Source organism: Apodemus sylvaticus, chromosome 22 (assembly GCF_947179515.1).
Source record: "Apodemus sylvaticus chromosome 22, mApoSyl1.1, whole genome shotgun sequence".
NCBI lineage: Eukaryota > Metazoa > Chordata > Mammalia > Rodentia > Muridae > Apodemus > Apodemus sylvaticus.
The window spans coordinates 24,918,985-24,940,974 of NC_067493.1; the positions used below are offsets into that span (position 1 = coordinate 24,918,985).

The following is a 21,990-nucleotide window of genomic DNA, read 5'->3' on the forward strand; positions in this document are numbered from 1 at the left end:
TTGGTTAATAAAAGGTTAGAGCCTGTGATTGGGCAGTAGAGAGAGAAAGGTGGGACTTGAGAATTGAGTGATGGGTCTCCAGAGAGACCACAGGGGAGAAGGAGAAAGAAGATGGAGGGAAGGAGCAGAAAGTCACCATTAGACAGGATGGACCAGAAGCACACGGCTGAGAGAAGTGCACCCTGAGGACAGGCTGATGGAGCAGAAGCAGCCTGGGAGAGACTCAAGCAGTAAGTAGCATGGGACATCAGGTTTGGATACAGGTGAGAATAGCATAGAATCTGTAGGCCTACAAATTATAAATAAAATATCAGGGTTTTTGTGTCTTTTCTATGGGCTAGCTAGAATAAATCTTTCATTTACATTTGGCCAAACAATGAAATATTATCAAGGCCAAGCAAGGTAAAGGCTCCTGTTGACAAAGTGTGGACCATGCACACCAGTGAGACACCAAGACAGAATGAGGCCGTCATGAGGACGGTGCCAAGAGAACACAGTGGTGCAGAAGGACACCTCCAGGGTGGGCAGGCTATTTGAGTTGCTTTGCTTCTTCTGTATTAGTGAATGCCATAGCCGACAGTTAACTAGGTATTCCTACACCAGGGGCAGATGCTCTGGGCTCCCTTCTCACATAGTCCAGGCAGGCTTTGAACTCATTATGTAGCTGAGGATGACCTTGAACTTCTGATCTTTTTGCCTCTACCTCCTAAGCAATGAGATCACAGACATTTTACTACCAGGCTCAGTCTATGTGGTACTGGGGATCAAACTTGGGGCTTTATGTATGCAGTGTAAGCACTGTGCCAGCTGAGCCCTCAGAGCTACTGCTGCCTCCTCCTCCTCCCTCTCTTCTTCTTCTTCTTCTTCTTCTTCTTCTTCTTCTTCTTCTTCTTCTTCTTCTTCTTCTTCTTCTTCTTCTTCTTCTTCTTCTTCTTCTTCTTCTTCTCCTTCTCCTTCTCCTCCTCCTCCTCCTCCTCCTCCTCCTCCTCCTCCTCCTTCTCCTTCTCCTCCTTCTCCTCCTTCTCCTCCTCCTCTCCTTCTCCTCCCTCCCTTTCTCCTCCTCTCCCTCCTTCTCCCCTTCCCCTCTCCTCCTCCCCCTCCTTCCCCCTTCCCTTCTCCTCCTCCTCCTTCTCCTTCTTCTGCTTCCTCTTCCTCCTTTACATTTTTTCAGGTATGTGTGTGATTGTGTGTCTGCTTGTGGGTACTGTGTATGGGTGCAGGTGTCATGTGGAAACCACTGAGGGCACTGGCTCTTCTGGACCTGGAGTTGTAACTCCTGTAGCAGTTGTGAGCTGCTAGACGTGGGTGCTGGAGCAAAACTCTGGTTCCCTGTGAAAGCAGTAAGTGGTCCTAACTGCTGAGTCTCTGGAGGGCCCCCATCATGGCTTCTTTCCTGATAAAATGTCTGTAGAAGAACTCTGGAGAGAAGAACTTGGTTCTGCCTATCAGAGTAGGGTCTTGGATCTGCCTAGCAGCACCCACCAGAGGGTTGGTCTTCACTTTCTGGGCAGAGTATGCACAGTGCCTATACAGCTGTGTGGTTAAGTATCTGACCTTAGGATATCGAACCCTTCCTACTTCCTGTTTCTGAGGATTCTGGCAGGGAAGCATCACACACCCTACAGATCTACAACTGCGTTCTTAGTGGCTTGGCCAGGATGTAGGACCCACCATCTCCACAGGGGTTTGTAGAGACAGTTTTCAAATGCTTCCCATTGCTTTAGGTAGCTAACCCATGCCAGAGTCCACTCAAGGGCTTACACCTGCTGCCTTCACGTTTTTAATATTAAAAGTGTGAGGAAGGTTGGATAGGCCTCAAAAGCCATGCCTGTGGAACCGTCCTTTCGATGACTGCAAAGACATTATTCTTAGGGACTGGCTTTTAAGTACTAACCATCTATGAGGGCTGCAGTTAAATTAGCATGACAGAGGACACAAGAATGTTAAGTGGGCTTCGGAATTAAAAGCCGGGTTTGTCAGACTGAAGGAGGATCAGCTAAAATGATAGCCTATCTGGAAATGTTGTTTGAAGAGCAGATATTAAAATGAAAGAGGTGAAGGAAGCAGGAAGGAGAGCTGCAGTCATTTCTGCTTTAATCTCAGCTTCACCCCTCACAGAGAACCTCATTACACTGGACATTTTGAATATTGGGTCAGAAGTGATGATGTGTCTACAGTACGTTCGACGGAGGCTTTTAAACAATGATTGATTAATCACCGCCAGAACCCATCCGATCTCCTAACTGGAGTCTTTTTTTTTTTTTTTTTTTTTTTTTTTTGTAGAAGAAACTCCCATTCACATATTAATTCGATGCGGAAAAGCCAACACATAGAAGTTAACTCGATGTAAACTTTTCAAAACGAAAGGGCAAAGCAGGTTGACAGGTTTATAAAGCTTGCCCGGGTCTGACCTCAGAATAGAAATGTCTACTTCCAGGCAAGGTCAGCCATTTGGGGTGTGCACCTGAGCTGCGGGAGCTTGCTATGAAAGATTCATGTGGAATGCTCCCGTGCCACCTACGTCCTTACTATCTGGTGGCGTAGGTCACATTAGAACGTCAAAGCAAACCTGCCCCAGAGAAGCAGCAAGGTTGGTCGGACTCTCTCCTTCCACCCTGGAATACTACATGGCCTGTGCCACACACATGGGGAGAAAAGTTGATGCCTAATAATGCCATCCACTAACCAAGCATGGCACAGCGGGCAGCACCATTAGGAGACCATGCTTCAGTTGTACCGCTCCATGCATCTCAAAAGCTTATGTTTATCTATACACTCATTATGTTTCCCTTCCCAGAGCTCCAAGTGCAGATAAAATATCCAACCACTGGGCTGTGGGAGAGGGTCCAGTTGGTAAAGCATTTGCTTTTCAATCATGAAGATCTGGGTTCGATCCCCAGAACTCATGTATAAGGACATACATAGATAATAGTAGCCCCAGTGCTGGAGAGGTAGATGGGCAGATTCATAGGGCTTCCGGGCCAAAAATCCCAGCCAATCACTGATTTCCAATCCTCTTTGGAACCCTGATTCTTAAAAGAAGATGGAGAGCAATTGAGGAAGACATCTACTTCTGGTCTCCATGTCTATATATGTAAATATCACACACACAGTTGCAGGACACACACACATACACATGCACACACACATACATACACATGCACACACACATGCACACACACACACGTACACACATGGACACACACATACACATTTGTTCTGTAAATTTCTCTTCCTAGCAGGTGACAGTACACCATTTATTTAGACACAAAGACATGCGTAGCCCCGTCCCTCCCTCTGTTCCACACCATAGAAAAGGAGAGACAAGATCAGTGTTAAATCATTTTTTAACTAATTGTAGAATGATCCACCCAGACTTGAATTCCCAACACCAGAAGCTGGTCACAGCCACTACACCATGTTCCCTTACTTTATTCTCTAGACAAAAGAAAAGGGAAAGGGATCTATATTCAGTAAGTGCTAATTGGCTGAAGTACCTTTTGATTCTTCTGGAACACTGACTGGCTTTTCCTTTTGTTTTTTAAGTTGTCAACCTTCTCCTGTGGTGTTCTCACAAAAGCCCACCTCAGAAAAATACAAAATAGATTCCCGAGGTGTGCAGACATAGCACACCTTTCTCATGGTGCCTTAGGTACCTGGCAGAGATGAAGACACTCTATAGAGACAGAGAGGCCCTGACCAGGGCAGGCGCAAGTCTCCAGAAAGAGATTTACACAGGTCTCATCAGACCACCCTACAGGATGAGACTTAAGCCCAGACAATGATGGGTCAACAGTGGGCGGGATTATACCTTGACCAGGACTGCTTAGATGTGCATATCCTTGGCCCTTCTATTAAGTCAATATTAAATCTCATTTCAGGACCTCCCCAAAGGTGGACTTGGGGAAATGGGGTGGCTTTGTCCTCTTCCCAATGTGGCCACATTGGACAAATTCCTTTTTCTGGACAGGGCAGGGGGGTGAATCGGTTTGCAGCACAGGCTCTAAGCCCCAAGTTCAATAAGAACATAAATGACTCTTGAGATTGTCTAGGGAATCCAGGAAGCACAGGTCTTCCATGCTTTAAGGCTTCACAGGATGCTCCACACCCATCCCACGTTGTAGCTCCTACCTCCACAGCACCATGTGACACACAGGCAGCCACACTGAAGCACACATCCTAGAGGGCTTTGTAGATTTATCAAGACTTCTGATCTTTAGAGGTTTCCCAAATAGAACTTCTACAGGGAAAAATGCATAATTGGTTCCAGTTAACATTTAGCTAAGTCTGATGTGTCAGGGGAAGGTTCACCTAAGAATTAAAATAAGACCGGTTCTTCCACCCCCTTTCCTTCCTATGCTGTATCTGGTCTTGATAAAAAGTGAAGAATATATAGAGGAACAGATTGCAGAGCTTTTACCTAGCACAGTATAAGTCTTCAGCACAGCCTCATTATAGCTCAGCTTTAAGTGTTTTACCTGATGCTGATGAAAAGATAATATTTTACAAGGGAGAGAGATATGAGTTGGTTAATTATAATATTTATGAGTGGGTTCTTACAGACTTTTTGGTTGGGGTAGAGATGAAATTATTGCAAAAATTTTTACATATTCCAATTTTCTACTACCACAGTGGAACTCAGATCCCTGAATGTGGCGCATTCAGAAGGAACTTTGAGAATATACCATTCTAGTTCTATTCTTTACCCTGGGTCAGAATAGCCTGTAGGATACCAGACCATTTGATAACTCTGTTAGAAGTACTGTGTGAACCCAGAATTTCTTTGAGGAATCATTTTCCTCGTCTTCCAACAGATTAAGGCTGATTTCCTTGTTTCTGAACCAGAGCGCCACTGTCTTTGACCGTCATTATCCTATTTATACCACAATCGAGTGCTAAATCAGATTTGCTGAATGGAATGAATGCCTCTAGTTATAAAACTTAGCAATCATTAACAATAATCACGATTGGTAATACAATCTCTGTCCCTTGTTATTGCTGCTGAAAACATCTCGGTCAGCCGCGCTCACTTCTCCTGTGCCTCCTGACAAAGGCAGAGAGAGTATCACACAGGGGATGCTGTGGCGCTCCATCTAATCAATGTGCGTTAAAAAGACCTGACTAATCCTCAGTCTGCCTGCTGCATCATCTGGGGAGGTTCTTAGAATTGAGGAGGGTCTAAGAGCTGAAGGAATGGCTCAGTTGGTAAACTGATTGCGGGGTAAGGACCCAAATTCCATCCCTCGGAACTCACATATAAAGGCTAGGCACAGGAGCAGGGGCTCTAAGGCACAGTTCACAGCACTGGGGAGGTGATAACAGGCAGATTCCTGGGGATCACAGCCACCACCCAGGTCTAGCTGAATCAGTGAGCATTAGGTTCGGTGAAAAAGCCTTAAAAATAAGGAGGAAGGGAGCTAGAGAGGTGGCTCAAAGGGAAGCGCACCTTCTGCACAACTATGAGGTTCTGAGTTCCAAACTCTACGACCCTTGTAAGAAGCTGGCTGCTGGCCAGGCTCGGGGCACACACACACACACTTATAATTCCAGCACTTGGGAGGCAGAGGCAGGAGAATCTCTGGGAGATTGTGGTTTATGTAGTGAGTTCTAGGACAGACAGGGTTGCATAGAGACTATCAAAACAATAACAGTAACAAGAACTGGGTGTTGTAAAGTGTGTCTGTAGCTCCCGCACTGTGGAAGGTTGAGGCAGGAGGATTTCTAGAGCTTGTTGAGTGGAGTGTGATGTTAACAGGACAGAGACATCCTGCTCTGTCCTACTACACTCATGAATGTGGGAGCGTGCACATACCCACAACATGTATACATACACCATAATACACTGCATATGTATATTCATGTGTATACCCACACACGAAATGTTTTTTTTAAAGGTAGGAAGCAACTGAATCAGATTCCTGGCCTTCACATGGTATGCAGAGGTGCATATAATACATTCTTACAACCATGTACACACACACACACACACACACACACACACACACCACGCGCGCGCGCACGTACACAGCACACACATACAGATTAAAAGAGTAGATGACAGAACCACGACAGAGCCACACAGATCGCCTGTTGCAATCTGGTGGGTATGTGAGCACACACTCCTTTAATTCACACACAGCAGCACCCAGTGTTTAAGGCAGACATTTGCCCTCCTATAGCAAAGTACTTGTCCTGAGGTACCAGGCAAAGAGAACACTGCAATTCCTCCTACAAATTTCTAAAAGCACAAACAGAAAAACCACATTTCCCCAATCTCCAAGTGTATAGGAAGAAGAGGAAACTCAGGGCTGCAATGGGCCGTAGACCAGGATAACATTCTGAAATTCACCTTCCAAGGCCAGTCTCCGTGGTCAGTTTCTCCAGAGTATTTCAAACCATGAAGGAGACAGGGCCAGCATGTGAGGACACATTTCTGATGTGTATGTTGGAACCTGGTATAGGTCACAGACTAAAATTTCCAAGTCCAAATATGTAAAGCCTTTCTTCAAACTAAAACTTCCTTAAAGAATAGAGTCTACGACTGCAACTTGTGTGTATTCAGTTGAGTTGAGTGAAAAGGAGCAACAGACAGTGCTTAGACACTGAAAAAGTTAAGGCAATGTCCCTATAAATGGGTCAGACTACATTAGTGCTCTCTTGGTAATCGAAGCATGCCTCAGATTTGAAATCCTCCTGCCTCAGCGCCCTGAAGATAGGGGATGACAAACCTTGGCCACTAGACCTACCTATTAAAATACTGCTAATTTTAAAATATTCATGCCATGGGGGTTGCATTTGTGTATAACTTCTGGGCATCAGTACTCTCCTTCGACCACACGGGTCTGGGGATTGACCTTAGGAAGTCAGGTCATCAGGCTGGGCTTCAAGCTCCTTTACCCTCTGAGCCATCTTGCTGGCCCCAAATATTGCTAATTTAAACACAACCATATATTTACATTTTCTTTTTCTCAGGGATGCTACTTGTAGGTTAATAGAACATAACCTGTGCCTTAGGGGCAACCAAGATCCATAGGTACAATCCGAAAAAGTTGTTAAAATAATAATATTAGCAGTGGACAAAGAGAATACCTTTTTTTTTTTAAGTCAGCAAAACAAGTAAGATCTTGGGTTAAAAATATAAAATTCATATTGTCTGCAAATCATTCAAAGGAATCAATGGCTCCGAAGCCCTTTGAACTACCAACAGCGGATCGATATTAAGCTATAAACCAGAGAGAGATGGATTGCACAGTGTCCCACCACACAGTGGTTATCAATTACAGCAAGACTTTGTTTCTTTCAGGACCATCACTTGGATTTTCAGAACTCACGTGCTACACTCAGATGGATAAACGGGCTGGTCTTGTTCTCTCCGTTCCTCTCGTTCACAGCCTGCACGTAGTAAGCCCCAGCATCACTCGCTGTTGTAGCAAGGATCACCAGCTGATTCTCCAACGTGATGGCTCTGTTTCCGAGACAAGACACAGTGTCAAGGCCACTAAGGGTAATGTAAAAAAGAACAATAAAGACCCAAACATGGGCTGGGGAGATGGCTCGATCGCTAAAGTACTTGTCTTGAAATCATGAGGACCCAAGTTCAATCCCCAAAACCCATGTGAAACAGCTGGCTCTGATGACATGCTCCCAATCCCAGCATTGAGGAGACAGAGGTGAGCAGACCCCGAGGATTCACTGGCCAGCCAGCTGTGCTGGTTCAAATGAGGGTGGCCTTCAGAGGCTCATATGTTTGAATGCTGTGTCCCTAGTTAGTAGAACTATTTGAGAAGGACTAGGAGGCGTGGCCTTGTTGGAGAAGGTGTGTCAGTGGGAGTAGGCTTTGAGGATTTAAAAGCCCACAGCATTCTCAATTAGTTCTCTCTCTCTCTCTCTCTCTCTCTCTCTCTCTCTCTCTCTCTCTCTCTCTCTCTCTCTCTCCCTCGTAAGCTCTCTGCTGCTGCTCTGTGTCTGCCTACCACCAACTCCTCCACATCCTCTTGCCATGATGGTCATGGACTTAATGTCTAGAACGACAAGCAAGCCCCAAGTTAAATTTTTCCTTTTATAAGTTGCCTTTGCTATAAGTTCTGCCATAGCAATAAAAATATACCTAAGACACCAGCCTCTCCTACTTGGTGAATGCCAGACTGTAGGTCTCCCTTTCCTCCAGGGTTGTTGAAGGGAGACCCACAGTGGATGAAGGGAAGAGAGTCAACTGACAGGGTTTCAGACAGCCTGTGAGTATGATCAGAAATGATGATACATTCTGGTATCAGCTTTGGGGAAACAGATCAACTGTACTTAGGGTGAGTCAAGGGTTATATAGTTTGGGGGAAGAGGGTTAAAAATATCCAGGGTGGGCAAAGCTCTGGAAATCAGTCTGGCAGTTCCTCTGAAAACTGGGCACCTCACTTCCAGAAGATCCTGCTATACCACTCCTGGGAATATACCCAAAAGATTCCCCAGCATGTAATAAGGATACATGTTCCACTATGTTCATAGCAGCCCTATTTATAATTGCCAGAAGTTGGAAAGAACACAGATATCCCTCAACAGAAGAGTGGATGCAAAAAATATGGTATATATCCACAATGGAGTACTATTCAGCCATTAGAAACAATGAATTCATGAAATTCTTAGGCAAATGGATGGAGCTGGAGAACATCATACTAAGTGAGGTAACACAGACTCAAAAGATGAATCATGGTATGCACTCACTAATAAGTGGATATTAACCTAGAAAACTGGAATACCCAAATTATAATCCACACATCAAGTGAGGTACAAGAAGAACGGAAGAGTGGCCCCTTGTTCTGGAAAGACTCAGTGAAGCAGTATTGAACAAAATCAGAACAGGGAAGTGGGAAGGGTTGGGTGGGAAAATAGGGGGAGGGAAGGGGACTGATGGGACTTTCGGGGAGTGGGGGTCCAGAAAAGGGGAAATCATTTGAAATGTAAATAAATATATCAATAAATTAAAAAAAAAAAAGACCCAAAGTTACAAAAAAAAAAAAAAAAGAAAAGAAAAGAAAAGAAATATCCAGGGTGGGCAAAGGTCATTGGTTGAAGGCTAAGGTACTGAGATACTTCATTAGCATGGGGAGGCATTCCAGGGAATCTCAGGTGCTTGCTGAAAGGGTTCTTATCCGTAGAAAGGAAGCTGAACATGTAATCTCACCAAGGCTACATGACATTCTGCAGGTAGAAGATACAGGGGTTTGAGCTCTCCATTAAAGGTCACAGAAGGAGACGCCTTGCCGGGAAAGGGAGTCCCCCATTTTTCAAGGAGCTCATAAGGCTATCTGAACAATGGTAAACTTTTGCCTTAGTAGGGTTCTCCATACCAGGTCAGTGAGAGATCTCTCAAAATACAAGATGGGATGGAGCCTGAGGGATAATGGCTGAAAGTTGATCTCTGGCCTCTATAGGGATGCACATATATCTGTACCAACCAGAGCCTCCCAAAAATAAAAATGCAAAGGAAGAATAAATAGACAAAAGCGATCCATAGGCCAGCCTGTGGTTTGCCTCTTCAGCTTGGGTGGCATCCCACCACCTCAGGGGTTCTTCATGTGAAGGAGCTCTTGACTGTAAGGAGGATGACATACTCATCCAGAGGCAAAAAACAGGTTCCTGGGGACTCAAGGGACTGCCTGTTAGGAGTTCCGGGGAGCAGCCTCTTCTAGGCCAAGCTATCTGACCATTTTGTGGTCATATGACAGGTCCAGCTTGGCCTTGGTAAAGGTGGAATGGTATGGCTCCCATCTTTGGGCCAGGACTAGAAGGCAGATCTCTGAGTTATTTTGTAATGTTAAAAATAATGTGATTGCTGACTCTAAAGACTCAAAGGATTAGGGTCCAGGGATGCTGATTCATACAATAATCAAATGGCAACCAGGAGTAAAAGACTGAATTGATATGTAAAATAAAAGACAGGGCTGATGATCTGCAAGAGATGAGCTATCCAGAGAAATTCTCTAGAAATAAAAAGAGAGAACTGTTTGGAGAATGGACGTGAGCAGAAAATAGCGAGCGATCTGGGGAGCTTCAGAAAAGGCAGAATATAGAAAAATCAGTGTGGAAAGCTGTCTGGAGCAGAACATAGACCACCAGCTTGGACCCACAATTTGACTTTGACTCCTTTGTTTTCACTACTCCCAGATGCCCATTCCTCAGAACCCATCTCAAGCCCAGGCTGGTTCTAGGCAGTCACAGCCTTCCCAGCAGAGGGATGGACCATGCATTGGTATGTAGCATGTGATCATGTGTCCTTTGCTGCCTCCAATTCTCACTGGAGTATCATTAATGCCTCTACCCACAGAGCCAACCACTTCTATTTAAATTCTCCCATCATTACTAGCTATGGAGGGCACACTCCCTGTCTGTGCTCTCCCTTCTGGTTGTATAGAGGGACAATTAAACAACCATGTGTGTCCAACTTTGGCCACTTTGACACATGTTATCATCTACAAAATGGATTCTTGAAAACTGTAATTAAGTTACTAAAAGTAAAAAAAAAATCTCAAAATGTAATATCTTAACTATGTTTATGACTTTATGTTGGGCTGTATTCATAACTATATTGGCCTGAAGATTGGATGTGCTTGAATTAATGACTAAATCCTCCCAGACACCTCAGTTTTAGCAAGCACCTTTGACCCACATACCCTTTCTCTGAGCCCTTCCTGCCTGCCTAAGGTCACATAGAAACTGGCTGTCAGGTGGCTTCTCCACACAGATGTGTACTCCCATATCACATCTGTCTTGGTTTCTTTCCTTTTGCTGTGATAATGAAGTTTTGACAGAAGCAACTTAGAGGGGAAAGGGCTTACTCTGGCCCACAGTTCAAAGGTAAGGACCCTCATGGCAGAGATGTCAAGGCAAGAGGATGCTGAAGCAGCTGCTCTCATCTCAGTTGGGAAGCAGAGGGAGCGCTAAGTCATCTGGCGGTCAGCTCCTTTCCCCGTCTATACAGGCCAGGACGCCAGCCAGCCAGGGGATGGCTTCCACACACAGGGGCGACTCTTTCCATCTCAATTAATATGATCAAGACAGTCCCCTACAAGCATACCCAGAAGCCCTTTTGCTAGATACTTCTAAATTCTGTCAAGCTGACAATTAACATTAACCATCCCAGTATCGTATAAAGTCCTCTTGCTGTGATAGTTATCTAAGAAGGAAGAAGCCAATGCAGTTAAAGCACCCACAAACCTAGGTCACTCTCTCCTGAAGCAATGTATCCTTCCCTCCTGTTAGCCTGGAGCCCTCTAGTTAGTTTGAAGGGTCAGTGGGGAGGTGGCTTATTTTTAATGAAGATGTGGAGCTGGGGAGATGGCCCAGTGTGTAAAGAGTCTCTTGTACAAGCACAGGACTTGAGTTAGCTCCTCAGCACCCAGGCAAAAAACTAGAGCTGGTAGTGCCTGCTTGTAATCTCAGTGCTGGGAAAGATGCAAGTAGATCCCCGGGGCTCACTGTCCAGCCAGCCCAGCTAAATCAACACTCCAGGTCTTGCTGAAAGACCATGTCTGAAAAAAGGACTCCCCAGGTTGACCTCTGGCTTCTAAGCATGCATTCATGTATGTGTGCGCGCGTGTGTGCGCACATACACACACACACTAATACACACTAATATACATGTATTAACACATATGCATGCATACATGTGTGTACACAGTAACACACATGCATGCATCTACACACACTAAGACACACATATGTATGCATGCATGCATTTACATATGCTAAGATACACATGTATGCACACACAAATACACATGCCAAGACACACATGCATATATGCATGCATCTACACACACTAATATATACACACTAATACACACATATGTATTCATGTATGTATCTACACATGATAACATATACAGGCATACACATAGGCAGCTACACACATATGTATGCACATAGTCATCACATACACAGACACATACACACATTCACACACACTCACACATGTTCCTAACATGCTCTCTGGCTGACAAGCCAAGGCAGAGGGTCTATACAGCATGAGCCCATGCTGTCTTCTTTCCATGCCACACAGACTAAGTGTTCCACAGGGAAGGGTCCTGTGCTTGTTCTCTGCCCTACAGAGCCCTTCCAAAGTCAAAAGAAAGCAGTCTCTCTTGAGGAATCAGAGGTAATAACCCGTTCCCTCCTGTTATCTTTTGGAGCTTTTTTCCCAAAAACCTCCTGGTTTTCTTACATTGTATAAAATTATCTTAAGGAGCGATTGCTTGCTGGGCTCCCACAGGGTGTATTACATTTTAGGTCTCTATGGCTAACTTATTTCATGTCTCATTTAAGAAAATTTCCCTATTAGGAAGTTTTCAATTTTTCGTCCCATAAAAATATTTCAAAAAGAGTTTTACTATAATTATTTATGACTGCTTTATAGGTTCTTTTATAGAAGCATAGAAATTGTTCCATTTTATTTTAGTATATGTTACACTGGCACCTAAAATTAAATGTGAATATTTACTACACATGAAGTTATACATTTAATAGTATAATTTTAAAATCGGATATATAACTTTTGCTTTCACATCTGATTTTTAGAACACTAATCTTAAGTATGTCTATTATTCCCCAGAATTAGTCATTTTTAAATGCTCATTAATTCTCTATATTATTTACCACAGTGTTTCAAGGCTACTGCAAATTAAAAAGTACATAAAAGATGAAAATAGTAAGTCTTATATCTATTAAGGTTTTTTTTTATTTTGAAGCTTTCTTCCTTTAGTTCTTGATTTCTGTACATAATCAAGACTAAAATTTTTTAAGTACATATTGTTTAAAAAGACAGCCACAAAAATGTTGGATATTTGAAGGACATTTGAAAAGAAAAGCAAGTTCCTAGGAGGCTATTCTTTCTCCCTCTAGGAAATATTTCGATGTAGAGGATTTATACAAAAGAAACTAATTTGTTTAAAAAAACCAACAAAAACAAAAACTACAAACATATAACTCTATGCTATGTCATGAAGTGTACTTTAATAGGTGTGCATGTGTGTGCGCCCACTTGTATGTGATGTTGTGTATATATGTGTGTTTTGCTATATGTACATGTGTGTAGGGAGATTTGCATGCATGCAGAGGGTACACATGTGCATGTGGAGACCAGGGGTTGATAATGTCAGGAGTCTTCCTCAGATGCCATTCACCTTAATTTTGGAGACAGGATCTCTCCCTGGACCCGGGACTCACCGGCTGGCCAGAGAATCCCAAGGATCTGGCTGCCCGTGCCCCACCAGCTGCAGTGACTGACATGCATTGTCTTGCTTAGCTTTTGATTTGTGTTCTGAGGACTGAACGTAGGCCCTTGTTCATTAGTGAGCAGTTAGCACTTAACCAACTGAGCCATGTGCCTCGCCGTACTGGCCATGAGACTTTTTAATAAGAGAAATGCAATCAATAAGACTTTCAATAAGAGAAATGTGTTTTAGAGATAGTGGGCCACAGTGGACAGTGGCTGGTTTGGTCTTGTGGCCAGGCTTTCAGAGACACCTGCCTTTCCTAGTGCCCAGGCTGGTGGTCCCAGGAACTCACAGGGGTGTGTTTTTGTTTGTTTGTTTTTATGACTTGGGAAACCTGGGTAGTATGAAGACAGCAATTTTGGGTGGTAGGACAGAAAGAATAGACAGTTCTGACGTTGGTGTGTGCGTATACATATGTGTACAGGCACATGTGTAATTGTTGATGCACATGGATGTGTGTATATGTGCATGCATGTGGAAGCCAGGTGTCACCTTGAGTGCTGTTCCATCGGCATCATTCTCCTCGTTCTATTGAAATGGGTTCTTTTACTGGGCTAAGATGTCTGGCCAGAGGATCCCAGGGATCCTCCTGCTTCTACCTCACCAATGCTGGGATTTCAAGTATGCAGCAGACCTGGCTCTTTTTCCCTTTATATGTTAGTTTTAGGCTGTGAACTTATCTGGTTCTCTTGTTTTCAAGATAAGCTGGTTAGTGCTTTACAAACCGAGCCCTCTTCCCAGCCCACCCAATCACTCCTCCTGCAGCCTACCTCATCTGTCCTAGTTAGCTTTAACTGTTAATTTGTCACAGGCTATGGTCACCTAAAAAAGCAGTCATGATTGATAAATGGCCCAGATCAGGCTGGTCTGTGGGAAATGCTCTCTTCTGTTAACTCCTTCAGCCCACTATGGGTGGCACCACTCCCTGGGCTGTTGGACCTGGATTGTTTAAGAAAGCAAATGAAGCATGAGCCTGTGAGTTGGACAGGGAGTAGTGTTCCCCTTTGGTTTCCACTTCAAGTTCCCATATCTTTCCCTGCCTCAACTTCCCTCAATGACAGATTGCAATCTTTAAGTTGAAGTGAACCCACCCTTCCCCTAAGTTGCCTTTGGCCATGGTATTTGTTGCAGAGACATAATAGGACTCAGCTACCAGCTCTTCACTGTCATTTCCCAAGGTTAACACATGTCCCTTGAAGTCAAATTTACTGAGTTTGAGTTCCTGCAAATAGAGGCAGACAGCATACAGATACAGACTCAGAATGGCCTTACATGCTTACATCCATTCAGTATTTTAAGACAGCATGTCTTCTGTGCATATAGCAAAATCCCAGGAATATCTTTTTATATGTGTAGACATAAAATGGAAATGTGGTTGGTCTGTGAGTAGTAAGAGTGCAAGCCATTTTCTTTTGAATCCTGTATTTTTAAAATTTTTCTAATCTTCCTACAACAAACATGCATATCACTTTTGTTATCAGAAGAATGGATGGAGTTGAGGAGAAGTGCAGAGGGGCATGCTTGGTGATTACAGGAGCAGAGTTTAATACCTTGCCCATAATAGGAACAGCCTGGCTTTATTATAACATAATTCCAAAGAACTCATTTAGAACTTGCATTGACTTTGCAGGAAAATTATAGTGTTCAGCCCGAGAGATTTTCCCTTAACTTTACCGCAATAGATGTATGTATTTTCTAAAAAAATAAAATTATGTCTTTAGTCTTCCACCACCTTCATTCCACATTTTAAAAACAAAACTTTAGGATTCTAACTTCTAATTCAAGGACTCAGTAATAAAAGTAGTAGGGCAAAAAAACCTCTCAGGCCAGTGTTGGCAAACAGAGCTGGCTCAGAGGGTTCATACAGAGCTGTGACGCTGGGTTCATACAGAGCCAATCAGAAGGTCACTCAGGGGTGAACTCCAGCAATAGGAATTGCCCTCAGAAGCCAGGGACTGATCTGTGGTCCTGGAAAGGTGGGGTTCACTGATCACCAAGGGTCTGTAAAAGATGCCAATTTCCAACGGGCACTTCCCAAGTGTCTCTGATCACTCCTCTCTTGATTCTAGCTTGTAGGGGAGCTGTCAGACAGAATAACCCTTTCTTTCAGAGAAAATAAAACTCAAGGCATGGAGGGGCTACCTGGGGTCTCTGATCAGGAAGATTGATCAAAATATTTGTTCAACAGGCTCAGGATGTAGCTCAGTCAGCAGAGTGCCTGCCTAGGACACAGGGCCCTGGGTACCATCTCAACAGCACCATATAAGTCAGGATTGGTGCCGACACCTGCAATCCTAGAACTCCTGAGGCAGACAGAAGGATCAGCGGTTCAAGGTCAGCCTTGGTTGCATAGTGATTTGAATTCAGTCTGCCTACATGAGACCCCATCTCAACAAAACAGAATATAACAACATTGTAATTGCTAGAGAAAAATGACATTAGACATGGGTCATCAGATGTCTGGGGGAGCTCTGCACATGGGATCCCCTGGTTGAGATCCTGTGTGGCACTTGTCAAGGTCCAGGGGAAGTCCCTATGTCACAGTATGACATCTCTCAGGGATATAATGTTGATGTTGAAATTCTCAAGGCTCTGGATTTGTGGTTGGTGAAAATAGCCCACTGGGCACCTTGTAGGTACCTGAAGACCAGGAAGGAAAAGGAGAGCACTCAATTGCCCCGATTCATCATGTCGTGAGATAGTGAGCGACCATTTAGGTTCCCAGGCCTGGGTCTGAGTGGGAGAGAGGTTAAGTAGAACAGGGAGCACACAGTTTTTATTGCACAGAGCCTGAACTGGTCTATCTGTACACTTTGAAAGGTGACGGTACACACTGTAGTCACCTTCCTTGGGGAAGCTGGTGGACCAGTGTCAGGAGTTCTGGGGATGTGCCAAAGGGGTTTTCAGAATCTGCAAAAGAGCCTATCCTGCCTTCTATGAAAAGGTAAATCATCTTAGACTACCAACAGATATTGCTATTGATTGATTGATGGATTATGTGTTTAAATGTGTGTGTGCATGCATGTGTATGTGTATGTGCATATATGTGCATGTGTATGTGTGTGTGTGTGTGAATGAAGAAGTCCAGCTCCAACCATTAGTGCCATTCTTCAACAGTTGTACAGCTTGGTTTTTATTTTTTTGTTGTTGCTATTTTGTTTTGCTTTTGTTTTTTTTGAGGTAGGGTCTCTGATTGTCCCAGAGCTTGAGAGTTTGTTTATGCTGACCAGCTACCAACAGGGATCTGCCTGTTTTTAACCACTCCACGGGAACCACTGAGCACCAGCATAGTCAGTTATTTCAGGTGTGTCCCAGGAATTGAACTCACATCCTTATGTTGGTCTGACAACCATTTCAACAAATGAGCTGCCCTGTCCCCCTCCAGCCCACCAAAGAGTGTTCTTGTCTCAGGCATTTTCAACAGAAGCTAGAATGCTAGTGTAAACACTGCTTTGTACTTGATGAAGAAAGCGTGGTAGTGTCCAGTAAAATAAGAGCTTGGGCCATGGGCAGAGAAAGAACAATGTAACGTAGAAATGGTGAAGCAGCATTTGACCAGTTTCTATGGACACTCAAAGAAACAGTGCAGGAAAAGTTTGAAAAAGAAGTTGTTCTTAAACCTTTACAAAGCTGAAAATGTTTGAAATAGGCTCCATTTTAACTAAATGACCATTTAATGGGCTGGTTCCAAGACACGGTGTTCTGAGTGTGATTTGGATCCCGAGTTCCACCATGTAATAGCAAGTTCAAGGCAGCCAGCTTTGGACTGATGAACTTGCCTCGGTTGTGTAATTACAAGAACTAAAATTGCTTCTAAGGAGTTTAGGGAACGGTGAGGCAATGGACCCTGAGTCAGTCCTGTGGCACTGAAGTGACACATTTACTTAGTCAAGGGGTAAACGCTTGCTGCCAATCACTGGCTCTGAGGGGAGGAAGAACGTAACAAAATGTATTTATTTTTTGTCATTATTTGCTTACTCTTATGTGTTTGAGTGTTCATGTGCATGCTTGTATGCCATGTGTGTACCTGTTGCCCATAGAAGTCAGAAGAGGGAAAATGATCTCCTGGAATTGTAGTTAGAGAAGGTTGTGAGCTGTCATGTGGGTGCTGGGAACCTAACCTGGATCTTCTGCAAAATCAGTAAGTGCTTTTAACTACTCAGCCATCTTGCCAGACTCAGGAAATACATCCTATATAAAAAGCACATTTAGGAAATGGGGTGTGGCTCAAAGGTGGAAACTGCCTAGATTCCCCCAGTGAGGAGCTGAAGTGTGGCTCAATGGTAGAGCACCTGTCTAAAATCCCCCAGTGAGGGACTGGGGACTGGGGTGTGGCTCAGTGGTAGAGCCCCTGCCTTGAGTCTCGCAGTGAGGGGCTGGGGGTATGGTTCAGTGGGAGAGCCCCTGCCTAGAATTCTCCAGTGAGGGGCTGGGGTGTGGCTCAAGGATAGAGCACGTGCTTAGAATGCACAAACCTGAGCTCCCAGCCCTGGTGCTGCATACAGCAATGCTAGCAATGAGATGACATGCATCAGTGAGGGCTGTGGTTCTTGACAAAGGACATACTGTTCCCAGTAAGGCAGGACACAATGCTAAGGAACACCACTTGATTTGTTATGGCATGTGGACATCAGCAAACCCAACAGGAAACTCAGCCACAGTCCTCAATAAGTGGCCAGAACCTTGCAAAATGTTTCCATGTATCCATGCAGGGCTCCTTTTCTACGTCAGACATAGTTTATTCCATAACAGCCTGTATACTGGAAGGATACAATTACATTTATGTCAATTCTCTGTTCTCCAATTCTATTTTGACTGCCGACTCTTTAGTTACAGACTCCAGTGAAGGCAAATTGTGGGGCTGACTTTGTGAAATGGTTTCTCCCTAAAATCCTACATATTTGAAGTAATTCAGATACATATTTTGCCTAATCCACAATGGTCCCCACTTTTCCAGGAATGAGTCTGGAAAATAGTATGTACCCACCAAGGATAGGACGTGAAGGAAATGTCCAGGCATTCATGTTCACCTACTTTCTACGACTGTTCCTATAGGAACTGGCAAATATCTTTGGGTGCCTGGGACCCAGGCAAGGAGCTGACTCATTTAGTGATCCAATGATTATTTATGGACACTAGACAACACTTCCCAGGGAAGGCACACTGTAGGGATTTGGGGAGATGGCTCAGTTAGTAAAGTGTTTGCTTTGCAAACATGAGGACCTGAGTTTGATCCCCCAAATCCATGTACAAATGCTGGGTGCAGCAGAGGAGGTCCATAATCCCAGTGCTGGAAAGGCAGAAGTAGGAGCATCCCTGGGGCTTTCTGGTCAGTAAGTCTATCTGATTCCGCAAGCTCCTGCTCTAGGGAAAACGCTGTCTCAAAAAATAAGGTAGAAAACAAGAAAGCTAAAGAATGCCAACTTCTGGACTCTACAGACATGTGCACACATATTCATGAATGCCTGCACACACACACACACACACACACACACACACACACACACACACACACAAAAGGCACACTGTGAGCTACAGTCACTGCATTCAAAGAGATATGCTGGGTGATGAGGTCTAATAATGCAAGGAAATCAATGGGCGAAGCTTCTCGGTGTGTTTTGTAGACCGTATGGGACTAGGCAAGCCTTACTTGCAGACAACCCACCACAATGCATGCAGCTCTGTCTACAGATACCTACTTATCAGCAGCAGATGTAAAACTTGGAGAGGTGGCACCTTAGAAAGACAGACAGCTCTCTAGCCTAGGTGTCACTTGGAAAGACAGTGACAGCTCAGACCACTTCTGCAGGTGACTGGGAGGATCCACATGTCTGCTCACTCACTTGCCCCCTAGCGTGGGCAACATGCCCAAGCTGCACTTGGCCTAGAGGCAGGCAAATGTGGGGCCAGCTTAGCCGCCCGGAACCCCTATCTGTCTTCTGCTATGCCGACGTCCTTTCCCAACAAAGGACTTAGCAACCCAAGATCCCCACATGCACCAAGCTACACATAACCCCATAGCAACCCTTAGTATACCTTCTTCTGTAGCCAAGCAAGTCCTAGAACATATTCAAGAGCTACAGGCAGTGTGCCCATCCAGCCTGTGGCTGGCTTTGTGTATATGTATCATAAGACAAACTGTGCTCTTTGAATGAACTTGTAGTGAAAACCCTGAATTTGCCACTTTGCGACTGTGCATGACTGGGCATGCATATGATTAAAATGCATATGACTGGGCATGCATATGATGCATCATGAGAAAGGGTCCTCACCATGAACAAAGGGTCATGCAACCCAACTCTGTCAATCAAAACAGAAAACCACCCCCACTCTCCCCCTGGAAACTAACTCTGCCTCTTCCTAGACCCTCAAAAGGAACTCTCTAGCAGTCCCCAGGGGCTCTTGAGCACAGAAACTTCTGTTCCCATGCATAGCCTCTCAGAACACTCATTTTCCTTCTGAGTCAAATCCCTTCTTCGCTAGCTTTGTTTCTTTAATTCTTTTAACAAGGTGGTAAGAAAGGAAACAGTCTAGACAGATGCCATCAGAGACAGTGTGGGATCTCCATGCATCTTCAAAACAGGCATAGGTGCAGAGTGAGTGTCCCAGTCAGTGTGGTCCGCAGTGGCAGAGAGAAACTTCAGGGAGCCACCAGGCCATTGGAAGAACAGTGGAGACAGACGCCCATCCAGGGACACACGGCTTATCTCTTATCAAAGTAGAAAGGAGATGTGAACTGAGGTGTGCCCATCTTCCAGAGCCCGGAATGCCTGGAGACTGGAACTAGACTGGGGTGTGCCTGGCAGTTGAAGTCCTTCGTGCCTATAGAGAAGACTCCTCATTCTCTTGCCAGGCCATGCTTACAGTGGACAGGAAGTTACAACTTAAACAGGTACAAGGAGAAGTGATCACAGTCTTCCGTGTTAGTACAGTGAGACTTTAGGTGATCACACAGTGCCTCCTGGGTAGCGGTGGGAGGGGATAAGACTCATTCTGGAATGGAGATTCCTTAAAGCTCACCCCTTGTTTTCCCGTTTGTAAACCAGACATGGCACCACTGCTATGTGAAGGGTTTCCATGAAGTTCAAAATCAGGTAAGGCAGTGAGAGAGGCTGCCCCAAACTATTCTTGTGCTGTCTGTTGACTTTCGTTGTGGTTTTCTAGGGATGATACATATGAATGGCAAGTAGGAGGATGATGGTTGTCCTCAGCTATCCAGATAACATAGCCACACATTAAAGCAAGGCAGAGTGACAAGTCACCACGTGGCATTTTCTTGATTAATAATGGATTGATAATGGGAGGACACAGCCCACTGTGAGTGGTGTGATCTTTGGACTGGCATTTCTGGCTTATGTAAGAAAGCAGGCTGTAGAAGTCAGGGAGGGCAAGCCAACAAGCAATGCTTCTTTGTGGTCTTAGCTTCAGTTCCTGCCTTGAGGTTCCTGTTTGAGCTCCTTCCCTGACTTCCCTTCGTAATGGACTGTTACTGGGATGTGCTACAGGGATGCACCAAAGAAACCCTTTCCTCTCCAACTTGCTTGTTTACAATGGTGTTATTCATGGTAATTTGAATGTAATTGGTTACCATAGGCCCCCAGAGGAGTAGCACTTTTGGGAGGTGTGGCCTTGTTAGAGTAGGTGTGGCCTTGTTGGAGGAAGTGTGTCACTGGAAGTAGGCTTTGAGGTCTTATATACTCAAGCCACACCCGGTATAGCACACAGTCTCCTCTGCTGACTTTGGATCACGATGTAGAAGTCTCAGCTCCTTCTCCAGCACCATGTCTGCCTGTCTGCTGCCATGTTCCCCGTCATGGTGATAACAGACTAAATCTCTGAAGCTGTAAGCCAGCCGCAATTATGTGTTTTACTTTATGAGAGGTGCCATGTTGACGGTGTCTCTTCACAGCCATAAAACCCAGACGAAGGGAATATTTTTTATTATAGCAACAGAAAGTAAACTAAGGGAAAGGATAGATTATCAGGAAGTTTTGGAGCTGTGGAGGGTGAGGTTGACTTGGAAGAAGTGGGGCCCGGAGGTATGTACTTGATATCTCATCCTGGCTTCTTGTCCCTGTTTCTCAGCTTCCTGGCCATCCTAGGTGAAGCGTAGCCTCCACCATGTTCTCTAGGCACCGTTTGCCCAAACATGCATGGACTGAACCCTCTTGACAGTTCATGCACCAACATAAATCTTTCCATCTTGTTTCTGCCATGTGTTCAGTCCAAACAGTAGAAGGGCCCCAAATAGAAAGGTCTCTAGTTGGGGACCACTCACACCAAGGCAGGAAGGTTGCAGGAAGGAGGAGCTGGGAATTCAACAACACCAATTTCTCTCAATATCTTCTTTCGTAAGAACAAGGCACACACTTCCCTGAGCGGAGAAAGGAGCATAGGGAGAGCTCTTGACCCCTGCTCCGCGGAGCTCTAACTGTGCGGGATTAAGCTTCATGGCAGGATCAAGCATCGGGAGCTGCCTCTCTCAAAGAGCCTGCTCATCTCTAAAAGCAAATAACCACAGAGGAATACTTGAAAATTACTCACAGAGCAAATTGCTTTTTTGAATGCTCGCCGCCGCCTCTCATGTCTGTTTCAGCATTGGCTCCTCTTTGAAGGAGCATAATTATTGCCAAGAGTTTTGCTCTTTTGTTAAAGTCCTTTTGATGACTAAGTGACAAAGCTGTGCCCACAGAGACGGGAGCACCTGTGACAGCAGAGGCTGACG

The 21,990-nt window shown here is 44.7% G+C and overlaps 1 protein-coding gene across 1 annotated transcript in view; it reads right to left on the minus strand.

The window, feature by feature from the left end:
* The window catches only part of Sdk1 (sidekick cell adhesion molecule 1), a 1,012,579-nt gene that overhangs the window by 424,482 nt on the left and 566,107 nt on the right, over positions 1-21,990 (minus strand). Inside the window, exon 5 of the mRNA XM_052168081.1 lies at positions 7,332-7,465. Within this exon, the coding sequence (XP_052024041.1) occupies positions 7,332-7,465 (134 nt within the window). The remainder of the gene's footprint in view (positions 1-7,331; positions 7,466-21,990) is intronic.